The following is a 12751-nucleotide window of genomic DNA, read 5'->3' as shown; positions in this document are numbered from 1 at the left end:
TCACCACAAACCGGGAGGGGTGGCGATTTCTCGTGAGGCGCATAACATCTGCCCACAGTATTGATGCTGAATGACGATCACGACCGCTCTGACAGGAGTGAGACGACAAAGGAGAAAGGAGATACTTAATTAAAACTACTTTTCCGGAATAATGTTATGAATATATAACATTATTCCCGACGTTTTGAATGCTTTACAGTTTTCGTGGTCACGGATGACTAAAGTGATGAGGTGTTAAGGTGACCAAACATTTTTTTTCACATATTCTAAAGCCCGATACTCACCTATCAAAGAGAGCACTGATCTGGAAAGTGTCTGGAAAAAGGAAGAGAGGCCGCCCCAGAACAACATGGCGTCGCTCGGTGGAGCAGGAGCTAGGTGTCTTGGGCATGACGTGGGAGGAGCTAGAACAGACTGCCCAAGATTGATCTAAATGGAAAAAAAATATTCGAGCCTTACACCCCAGCAGAGGGTAATAGGAAATAATGATGATGATGATGACCTAATTGTTGGTAGTCTAAGGAACTATTCCTAATTCAGCTTCGTTTGGTGCGCTTACGGGCTCAGCCTGAAAGAATTGGGTAATACTAGCCCTAACAAGAGCAGTGCTACGCTGAATCTACTATCGGATCGCGATCCACTGAGAAGATCTAGCTAGAAACTCAGTGGGTTGGGTCTATAATGGGTCTATATATGGGGGCAATTCTCTCTGCGCTTACCTTAAGATACAAGTATCTAATGTGTTTCAGGGCGGAGGGCGACGCGAGGGTGGGGAGGCGGCAGGGTGCGGGTGCGGCCGACTTCCGCCCGCGCTGCCGACGCCTTCCCCTCTCCGAGCCCTCGATGATATGCCGCCACCGCTCCTCAGGTATGACCTTACAATTCGATAATATGACGCCTTTATTATTTTTTTACTGGCGGTAGGACCTCTTGTAAATCCGCACGGGTAGGTACCACCGCCCTGCCTATTTCTGCCGTGAAACAGTAATGCGTTTCGGTTTGAAGGGTGGGGCAGCCGCTCTAACTATACTTGAGACCTTAGAACTTATATCTCAAGGTGGGTGGCGCATTTACGTCATAGATGTCTATGGGCTCCAGTAACCACTTAACACCAGGTGGGCTGTGAGTTCGTCCACCCAGCCAGGCAATAAAAAAAAAGAAATTAATTGGTTGCCTGTAAAGACGGTTTACGGGCCATAGTTTTAGGTGATAACGTCAGTAGCAGAACTATTCGAACTAGCTCTAACGTCATGCAAGAAGAGAGATGAATGTGTCACAAGCCAACGCTTGGATTGATCGTACGTCTCTATCGCTTGTTTCGCGCTCTCGCTTGCACGCCGGAGTAGAGTTCATCCATACTACCTGGAGCCACTGCGGTCATCCACAGTGCGTTTCCAGAGGTCTTTTTTGCCACGTACCATCCGGCTATGGAATGAGCTCCCCTCCACGGTGTTTCCAGAGCGCTATGACATGTCCTTCTTCAAACGAGGCTTGTGGAGAGTATTAAACGGTAGGCAGCGGCTTGGCTCTGCCCCTGGCATTGCTGAAGTCCATGGGCGACGGTAACCACTCACCATCAGGTGGGCCGTATGCTCGTCTGCCTACAAGGGCAATAAAAAAAAAAAAAAAACGCTCACGCTCGTGCGTGCAGGCGGTGTTTGTCGATTGATCACTACGCTATCACGACAAAAATGTTTCTGATAAAGCCGATAACTCTAATCTCTAATTTTTAATCTAAAATAGTTGTGATCTGATTTAATATAACAACTAAGAAAAACACGCTTAAATAGCAAAACCAACTAAGTATTAATATCACTTGTTTTTTTTTTTTAATAAACAATCACGCCACGTTAACTGGTCCCGTGATAAGTTCGTAAAGAACTTGTGTTACAGGTACCAGATAACGGATATAAATGTAACATTTTTATTATACACATACATATTATATTTTAATATACATCCATAGCCCTGGAAAAGACATTTATATTTATCATACAAATATCTTCCCTTGGCGGGATTCGAACCCGCGACCTCCGTATATAGAGTGACCATGTCACTTACCACTACACCCGACGGCCGTCATTTATCCTATTAATATTAATCAGGATATTAGAGCGAAGTAACAAAATTATTGTATTGTTATCGGACCTTGATTCAACTCAATCGGACGACTTGAAGGCCGTAAAATTGAAGTTCAAAGAGGCTGTTGCATACAAACAAACAAACAAAGATACCAAGCAAAACAAGCTTGTTAAAACTACCATAGTTTTTGTAGAAATACGTTATAGGGAAATTTAAATAGAAGCATCGGTTCAACACTTCCTGAAGTATGCTTGACCACGCATCGGACACAAATTACCGAACAATGGAAACACCGAAGACTGTTTCATATACATTCCGATAGAGGCACCCGTCACGTGCGGACGTGCTCATCGTCCACTCGATCGCCCGGTCTTTGTTCGCCCGGCTTTTGTTAGCCCGGCCATTGTTCGCGCGGCCTGTGTTTGTGGTACATCTGCCGACTAAGTGCTCTTTCTGGAAGTTTTTATTTGTTTTGTTTCCTTTTGTTGTTTCTGTGTTCGTGGTACATCTGCCGACAAAGTGGTTTCCTGCAAGTATTTATTTGTTTTGTTTCTTTTCGTAATTTCTGTTTTGTTGTGCTTTTTCTTTGTCCTGTAGTAATCGCGCCGCATTGCCACCTGTGTTCAATAGAACCGCTCAGGTCCGAGAAGTTGGGGCCTCGCCGCAAGGCGAGTGTTTTCAAGACCCGGGGCCGCCCCACCTGGGTACTCAGCGATCATGGACGCTGTATTCGCGGAATTCCTCCGACTTCGCCACCCACAGCTCGCCTCGGAGTTTTTGGCCTTCAAGGCCAATCACACTGCGAGCCCTCTCGAGGACTCCGCCGCGCTCGCTGCTCCTGCGTCGCCTGTACCTGCGTGCAGAGCTTCTGCATTGAGCACCGCAGCCTCTGTCGTGCCTGCCGCTCCCGTGTCGCCTATACTGGCGAGAAAAGCTGCTGCGTCGTCCGCCGTGACCATCGTTTCAGCTGAGCGATCATCCGCGGCCTCCGTCGCGCCCTCTAAAACACCTACACTTGCTCGTAGGTCGCCTGCACCCGCCTCCTCGTGCTCCGACTCTGACTCGGACATGGAGGTCGACCTCGCCCCCGCCTCATCGACGGATGGATTCACCCTGGTACAGAAGGGTAAGAAGCGTGCCGCGGAGTCTCGAGCTCCCGCGGCCGCTAAAATTAGCAAAGCCGTGAACGCGTCGCGCCCCCGCCCTCAGACTCCCGTTGCGCCCCCAGCCCGTGCCACTCCGTCGCCGCGTCCGGTGGCACAAAATAAAACCCAGACCCCTCCCCCGGTTATCCTTCAGGAGAAGGCAGCTTGGGATCGAGTTTGCCTGGCCCTTAAGGCCAAAAATATAAATTTCACGAATGCCCGTAACCTCGCGAACGGCATTCAAATTAAGGTTCAAACACCCGACGACCATAGGGCCCTCTCTTCTTACCTCCGTAAGGAGCGTATAAGTTTCCATACGTATACGCTCCAGGAGGAGCGCGAACTCCGCGTTGTAATACGCGGAATCCCTAAAGAGTTAGATGTAGAGCTCGTAAAAGCCGACCTGTTAGAACAAGGCCTACCAGTGAATTCTGTGCACCGTATGCACACCGGTCGCGGTAGGGAGCCATATAATATGGTTCTAGTCGCTCTCCAGCCTACCCCCGAGGGTAAGAAAATCTTTAACACACAGACCGTCTGTAGGCTCTCTGGTATCGCTGTCGAAGCCCCCCATAAAAAAGGCACTCCTAGCCAGTGCCATAACTGTCAATTGTACGGGCACTCTTCCCGTAACTGTCACGCGCGCCCCCGATGTGTTAAGTGTTTGGGCGATCACGCCACGGCCCTCTGCGCTCGCGACCAAAAAACCGCGACGGAACCGCCTAGCTGCGTCCTGTGTCGAACACAGGGTCACCCCGCGAATTACCGTGGTTGCCCCCGAGCCCCTAAAATAAATCGCCGCGTCGCCCGCCAAAACCGCCTCCGAGCTTCCGGCCCAGACATCAAAGCCTCGGCACCCTCTGCGTCGCAGGCTAAGCCAGCGTTCGTTCCGGCGGCGGTGCCCAGTGTCTCGGCCTGGGCAAAACCGCTGCCGTACACGAACACGGCTACAACTCCCTCCTCCGCGATTCGTCCCGCCCCCGCGACTCGTCCCTCTCCCGCGACTTGCCCTCCGACCGCGTCCGACAATCTCGCTTTAGCGATCGACTTCTTTCAGTCGATCAACTTTGAGCGCGTTAACGCTTTGGGCGACGCCATTCGCGCTGCCTCCACTGCACAACACTTTATCGCCGTTGTGCAGGAATACGCCGACGTATACGCGTCATTAAATACGTACGTCCTCCCCTCACTCCGCCGGTAATCAATGGCGTATATAAGTAGAATAAAGCCCCTATCCGTAACGATAGGATTTTTTAACGCTTACGGTCTCGCAAATCAACGTGATCAGGTTTCTGACTTTTTGCGTGACCACCAAATTGATATCTTTTTAGTGCAGGAGACCCTACTTAAGCCCGCGCGCCGTGACCCTAAAATCGCGAACTATAACATGGTCAGGAACGACAGGCTCTCTGCCCGTGGTGGTGGTACCGTCATTTACTATAGAAGAGCCCTGCATTGCGTCCCGCTCGATCCTCCCGCGCTCGCTAATATCGAAGCATCTTCTTCTTTTTCTCCACCTTATCCCACTATGTGGGGTCGGCACAGCTAATTTTTCTCTTCCATTCTCTTCTATCAGCCGTCATCTCAACACTCACTCCTCTCTCTCTCATATCGTCATTCACACACTCCATCCATGTCTTCTTCGGTCGACCTCTTCCCCCTCTACCTTGCACTACCATTTCCATACATCTCCTAGTCACATGCATCTTCTCTCTACGCATCACATGTCCATACCACGCTAACCGTCTGCTCCTTAATTTGTTGTTTACCGGGGCCACTTTCAAACTTCCTCTGATATACTCATTCTTTATCTTATCCATTCTTGTCACTCCACACATCCATCTCAACATTCGCATCTCGGCCGCATGCACTCCTCTTTCATGCTTAACTTTCGTCGCCCAACACTCAGATCCATACAGCACGACAGGTCTAATGATCGTTTTGTAAATTTTACCCTTGAGCTGAAGGGGTATTCTACGATCGCATGCTGTTGCAGAGACCTGTCGCCATTTCATCCAACCAGCGTTTATTCGATTTGTGACGTCCCGGTCTATGTTGCCGTCGTTCTGGAGTATAGAGCCGAGGTACTTGAAGTCGGAGCAGACTGGTAGGGATACACCATCTAAGGCGATTGGCGTGAAGTCTGAAGAACCACCAAAATCACAAAACATGTGCTTGGTTTTTGTTCGACTGATCTTCAAACCCACGTTTTCCAACCTTTCTTTCCATTTTGCCAATCTCCTCTGTATCTCAGGCCCTTCCTCTCCAACGAGAACAATGTCGTCGGCGAACAGCATACACCAAGGCGCCTCTTCCTGTATGTCCGATGTTAGGGCATCCATTATTAGGATGAACAGGTAAGGGCTTAAAGCTGATCCCTGGTGTAAGCCTACCGCCACACTGAACTCGTCGCTATCGCCAGCTGCGGAGCGTACGTACGTACTAGCTCTACCGTACATAGCTCGAACAAGCCGTTGGTATTTCCCTGGCACTCCTTTCACTTTCATGCTCCACCACAAAACCTCACGGGGAACCCTATCATACGCTTTTTCTAAATCAACAAACACCATGTGCACATTTTTACTTGCACGGCGATATTTTTCGCACAATTGGCGCAGGCAAAAAATGGCGTCCGTTGTACTGCGTCCCGGCATGAACCCGAATTGGTTTTGTGATACCTCACTCTCATCTCTCATTCTTCTCGCTATCACTTTCTCCCAAGCTTTCATACTATGTGACATGAGCTTTATTCCTCTATAATTGTCGCATACCTGTATGTCACCTTTGCTCTTAAATACAGGCACGAGTGAACTTTTGCACCACTCGTCAGGCATGGCCTCTTCTTGAAACAATTTATTGAAGAATAAAGTCAGCCACGTGCATCCATCCGCTTTCAGAAACTTCCACACTTCTATTGGAATACCATCTGGTCCAATAGATTTTCCATTCTTCATATCTTGTACAGCCTTTCGTACTTCTTGCATACTTATTTCCCTTATGCTAATATCGAAGCATCAGTGTGCCGAATCTCACTGACGGGACACGCGCCGATCGTTATCGCGTCCGTTTATCTTCCACCGGATAAGATCGTTCTAAGCAGTGATATCGAGGCGCTGCTCGGTATGGGGAGCTCTGTCATTCTGGCGGGCGACCTAAATTGTAAACACATCAGGTGGAACTCACACACCACAACCCCGAATGGCAGGCGGCTTGACGCGTTAGTCGATGATCTCGCCTTCGATATCGTCGCTCCGCTAACCCCGACTCACTACCCGCTAAATATCGCGCATCGCCCGGATATACTCGACATAGCGTTATTAAAAAACGTAACTCTGCACTTACACTCGATCGAAGTAGTTTCAGAGTTAGATTCAGACCACCGTCCCGTCGTTATGAAGCTCGGTCGCGCTCCCGATTCCGTTCCCGTCACGAGGACTGTGGTGGATTGGCACACGCTGGGCATCAGCCTGGCTGAATCTGATCCACCATCGCTCCCGTTTAACCCGGACTCTATCCCGTCTCCTCAGGATACCGCTGAAGCCATAGACATCTTAACGTCACACATCACCTCGACATTAGATAGGTCATCGAAACAAGTTGTAGCGGAGGACTTCCTTCACCGCTTCAAATTGTCCAACGATATTAGGGAACTCCTTAGAGCTAAGAACGCCTCGTTACGCGCCTACGACAGGTATCCTACCGCGGAAAATCGTATTCGAATGCGTGCCCTACAACGCGACGTAAAGTCTCGCATCGCCGAAGTCCGAGATGCCAGATGGTCTGATTTCTTAGAAGGACTCGCGCCCTCCCAAAGGTCTTACTACCGCTTAGCTCGTACTCTCAAATCGGATACGGTAGTAACTATGCCCCCCCTCGTAGGCCCCTCAGGCCGACTCGCGGCGTTCGATGATGACGAAAAAGCAGAGCTGCTGGCCGATACATTGCAAACCCAGTGCACGCCCAGCACTCAATCCGTGGACCCTGTTCATGTAGAATTAGTAGACAGTGAGGTAGAACGCAGAGCCTCCTTGCCACCCTCTGATGCGTTACCACCAGTCACCCCGATGGAAGTTAAAGACTTGATCAAAGACCTACGTCCTCGCAAGGCTCCCGGTTCCGACGGTATATCCAACCGCGTTATTAAACTTCTACCCGTCCAACTCATCGTGATGTTGGCATCTATTTTCAATGCCGCTATGGCGAACTGTATCTTTCCCGCGGTGTGGAAAGAAGCGGACGTTATCGGCATACATAAACCCGGTAAACCAAAAAATCATCCGACGAGCTACCGCCCGATTAGCCTCCTCATGTCTCTAGGCAAACTGTATGAGCGTCTGCTCTACAAACGCCTCAGAGACTTCGTCTCATCCAAGGGCATTCTCATCGATGAACAATTCGGATTCCGTACAAATCACTCATGCGTTCAACAGGTGCACCGCCTCACGGAGCACATTCTTGTGGGGCTTAATCGACCAAAACCGTTATACACGGGAGCTCTCTTCTTCGACGTCGCAAAAGCGTTCGACAAAGTCTGGCACAATGGTTTGATTTTCAAACTATTCAACATGGGCGTGCCGGATAGTCTCGTGCTCATCATACGGGACTTCTTGTCGAACCGCTCTTTTCGATATCGAGTCGAGGGAACCCGCTCCTCCCCACGACCTCTCACAGCTGGAGTCCCGCAAGGCTCTGTCCTCTCACCCCTCCTATTTAGCTTATTCGTCAACGATATTCCCCGGTCGCCGCCGACCCATTTAGCTTTATTCGCCGACGACACGACTGTTTACTATTCTAGTAGAAATAAGTCCCTAATCGCGAAGAAGCTTCAGAGCGCAGCCCTAGCCCTAGGACAGTGGTTCCGAAAATGGCGCATAGACATCAACCCAGCGAAAAGTACTGCGGTGCTATTTCAGAGGGGAAGCTCCACACGGATTTCCTCCCGGATTAGGAGGAGGAATCTCACACCCCCGATTACTCTCTTTAGACAACCCATACCCTGGGCCAGGAAGGTCAAGTACCTGGGCGTTACCCTGGATGCATCGATGACATTCCGCCCGCATATAAAATCAGTCCGTGACCGTGCCGCGTTTATTCTCGGTAGACTCTACCCCATGATCTGTAAGCGGAGTAAAATGTCCCTTCGGAACAAGGTGACACTTTACAAAACTTGCATAAGGCCCGTCATGACTTACGCGAGTGTGGTGTTCGCTCACGCGGCCCGCACACACATAGACACCCTCCAATCCCTACAATCCCGCTTTTGCAGGTTAGCTGTCGGGGCTCCGTGGTTCGTGAGGAACGTTGACCTACACGACGACCTGGGCCTCGAATCAATTCGGAAATACATGAGGTCAGCGTCGGAACGATACTTCGATAAGGCTATGCGTCATGATAATCGCCTTATCGTTGCCGCCGCTGACTACTCCCCGAATCCTGATCATGCAGGAGCCAGTCACCGTCGACGCCCTAGACACGTCCTTACGGATCCATCAGATCCAATAACCTTTGCATTAGATGCCTTCAGCTCTAATACTAGGGGCAGGCTTAGGGACCCCGGTAACCGTACTCGTCGAACTCGACAAAGAGGTCGACGTGCAACCTAACCCATGCATCAGCCCGCTGAGTTTCTCGCCGGATCTTCTCAGCGGGTCGCGATTCCGATCCGGTAGTAGATTCATTCGCGAAACAATTGCTCTTGAGTTGTTAGGTCTCCTTCGGAGGCGCTCGGGCAGTTGTTAGCAAATCCCACCCCTCTTGGCTGAGCCTTTGCTCGCCCACCTGTCCTGGTGAAACTGGAAAGGCCTTCGGGCCACCAGTAAACTTACAATCATAAAAAAAAAAAAAAAAAAAAAAAAAAAAAACTGTTTCATATAAGACTTCAAGATAAACGTCATAAGTAATTATAAACTGTATACGAAGGACGTAAAGTACAATTTCCTTATTACATATTTTCTAATGGACTTCGGTAAGGTCTTTGACTTTGAAGATATTATGCATGACGCGTACGAATTAAGATATTTATCACAAAGCAAACGAGAAACGCAATAAATTCATTTTGCAGTAGTAATGCAATAATAAATTATGATTACGTAAAGAAATAACTTGAGATTTTTGTTATTGTTGAGACTGGTTTTAAGGTCATAGGTTTTCCCGAAGAAGTCGTCGTGGCCTAAAGGATAAGACGTCCGGTGCATTCGTGTTGAGCGATGCACCGGTGTTCGAATCTCGCTGGCGGGTACCAATTTTTCTAATGAAATACGTACTCAACAAATGTTCACGATTGACTTCCACGGTGAAGGAATAACATCGTGTAATAAAAATCAAACCCGCAAAATTATAATTTTCGTAATTACTGGTGGTAGGACCTCTTGTGAGTCCGCGCGGGTAGATACCACCGCCCTGCTTGTTTCTGCCGTGGAGCAGTAATGCGTTTCGGTTTGAAGGGTGGGCCAGCCGTTGTCACGATACTTGAGACCTTAGAACTTATATCTCAAGGTGGGTGGCGCATTTACGTTGTAGATGTCTATGGGCTCCAGTAACCACTTAACACCAGATGGGCCACCTTAACACCAGGAAAAAAAAAACCGGCAAATTAGGGTTGCTTAATTACCCAGACTGTATTCTACTTAATTTTCTTTTGTTTCAATCAAAATTCTTTATTTGTGTGCTTAGTGCGAGTTTTCTAACGTTCTCGATAGCGTAAAAGTTAACTCAAATTTGTATGGAGATAAAACGTTTGGCTACGTTTTCCGCTAGGGGCATTATATCAACTGCATACAAATTTGAGTTAACTTTTACGCTATCGAGAACGTTAAAAAAACTCACACTGAGTACACAGTCCGGCTGTTTGTTTGAATTGCAATTTTATAACTACGACAAGACACGTTACATGTAATGAAAAACATTTTGATTTTGCCGTCTTCGTACCGAATTAAGTTTTTGGAACGAAGTTCCTTACGGCAGGCTTGGAGGGGATAGGGAAATGTGATAGTAAATCCGTAAGAAAAAATCCGTGGAAAAAAGTGCGTGGAATAAAACCGTTAAATGAGACGTGCGCAGGCGCGACAGTCGCATACACAAGCGAGTAGTGTATAATACCTTTCTCTTTCTCCTTCTTTCTTTTCGTTCTCTCATCCCTTTTTTCTCTATTTTGTAATTATTTCTATTTCTATGTAATTTTATGTTGTCAAACAAAAATAAAGAGACATATTTTGTTATGTTAATTAATAATTTGAATTACGATATTTTTTTATTTTACGTAATTTATTATTTCCTAAAATACTGAATTTCCTAAATACTTTCCTGTACTTAAATAAAAATTAATCAGCAAAATTTAAGAGAAAAATCAAGGAAACCAACATAAAATTGAGCACGTTTTTTTTTTGCAAATTGTGTCGATTCTATATTAGCCGAAGGAACTTCGTTCCTACCTGGTGTCCCACGACACCACATCTTTTTTCAATTAATGATTGTTTCCCTAGTCGTTTTTTGTTGAGTCGAACAACGATAATAATTCTTGCTAAGCTCGTATTTAATGAATGAATGAAAATTCTTTATTGCACAAAATAGTGTACAAAGGCGAACTTAAAGCCATGCGGGCATTCTCTTCCAGATAACCCTCGTTGATGAAGTTAAAGATTCAAGAAATGCGTAGCTGTCATGAAGTTAATACGTGGCGATAATTTAAGAAATTACACGAAACTTAAGTAAAATGAACACTAGGCTATAAATTACATTGCCAAACAAATACATAGATACATACATACAAATACATACAAAGATACATAGATAAGAAATACATATCAAATAAATTCACTACATAGTATAAAACAAAGTCGCTTTCTCTGTCCCTATATCTGTCCCTATGTATGCTTAAATCTTTAAAACTACGCAACGGATTTTGATGTGTTTTTTTTAATAGATAGAGTGATTGAAAAGGAAGGTTTATATTATGTTTATCATCCATTAAATAGTGGAGAAATCAATAATAAATTACAATTTCCGAAGTGAAGTGAGGGAGGGTCGCTAGTAAATTATATAAACCACAACATTTAATCTACAGGTCCAATCCACTGTATATGGAGGAAGAAGAACAGGAGGTAGTTATAATTGTGGATTCCCTGGAAGAAAGCGTGGGTTCAGCAGAGCACAGTCCGAAGCGAGTGCCGTCTACATCATCAGGTTATTTTTTTCATTGTATATATGTCGGATCGCCTTCACATTCGTTTTTCCTGTACGAGTAGCGCCATCTGTCATCAAATAGCACATTTTTATTTGTCCCAAGCGTCAGCGCGTAAACAATATGTTTATGATTTTTAAATATAATTCTATTCGATTCTATTTCTGCTGCACATTATTTAAATAAAAAAGTATTAATAGAGTATCTTAAAAAAATTACTGCAGAAAGACTGTCCTTTAAAACGGCATAAGTTGAGATAGAAATAATCAAGAGACGCTTACCCCATCTGAGCCCACAATGCGCCCTACAATTAATTCAAAGCTTAAACTTTCCTATGTTGTTTGCTAAAAATATCAATCTTAATTCTTGAAACCATGGCTTTCTTTGAAATCTGAAAACAGTGCGCTTAGTGCGAGTTTTTAAGGTTCTCGATAGCGTTAAAGTAAACTAATTTGTAGTCAGTTGTTACAGCGCCCCTAGCGGCAAACGTAGGCAAGCGTTCCAACTCAAATTTGAGTTAACTTTTACGTTATCGAGAACGTTAAAGAACTCGCACTAAGCACACAGCAAACGACATCTTAATGGTCAGTTACTGTCGCCCGTGGACCTCAGTGATTTCAGGAAACCGACTACCAGACGGAAAGCATAATTCACAGCAGACATTACTTATATAAATTATAAAATTTGAACATTACTTCCTCCCAACGATTGGATATTACGAAGCAGTTTTAAAAGCGTTGATTTAGCTTGTATCTGGACAGGGTATGGGAGCGGCGCCGGCAGCCACGGGCGCGTCTCTCCAAGCTTACCAAAGAACGAACCATTCGAAACGGAGCCGCGCCCTTCTGACTCTGACAAGAACGATGGATCTCACAACTGCTCGGATTCCGATGCCAGTCCGGGCTGCACCCTCTCGAGGAGCTTGAAGAATGATATTCGATCTTGCCTAGGGGCCTGCAGGTAAACATCCCATCAGAAAATATCACATGTTCAACTTACTCTAGAAATAACTCATGAAAAATCTATCTTCTCTATATAGTTAAATAAAAATGAATTGCTGTTCGTTAGTCTCGTTAAAACTCGAGGACGGCTGAACCGATTTGGCTAATTTCGGTCTTGAATTATTTGTGGAAGTCCAGAGAAGGTTTAAAAGGTAGATAAATATGAAAATACTCGGAATTAAATAAAAATGACAATTTTGTTTTTACTTCGATGTGTCCCCCGTCGGACGGATTCCTTTTGTTTATTTTATACAAAAGTTTAGATCTTTTGTTTATCGATTAAGGCACTACGAAGTCTGCCGGGTCAGCTAGTACTAATATATAAATCTACAGTGGTTTTTACG

General features: G+C 46.2%; 1 protein-coding gene across 2 annotated transcripts in view; it reads left to right on the top strand.

Moving 5' to 3' along the window:
* Positions 1 to 12751, top strand: part of LOC101738462 (uncharacterized) — a 53649-nt gene that overhangs the window by 14101 nt on the left and 26797 nt on the right. The window contains exons 2-4 of one of the 2 annotated variants that reach the window (XM_038017778.2): positions 750 to 868; positions 11290 to 11408; positions 12153 to 12366. In XM_038017778.2, coding sequence (XP_037873706.1) covers positions 849 to 868; positions 11290 to 11408; positions 12153 to 12366 — 353 coding nt within the window. In that variant the 5' untranslated portion in view covers positions 750 to 848. The remainder of the gene's footprint in view (positions 1 to 749; positions 869 to 11289; positions 11409 to 12152; positions 12367 to 12751) is intronic. The other variant, XM_038017779.2, reaches the window with a different exon arrangement.

Source organism: Bombyx mori, chromosome 19 (assembly GCF_030269925.1).
Source record: "Bombyx mori chromosome 19, ASM3026992v2".
Classification (NCBI taxonomy): domain Eukaryota; kingdom Metazoa; phylum Arthropoda; class Insecta; order Lepidoptera; family Bombycidae; genus Bombyx; species Bombyx mori.
The sequence above is the reverse complement of the archived record's forward strand: the minus strand, read 5'-3'. Positions and strand labels throughout refer to the sequence as shown.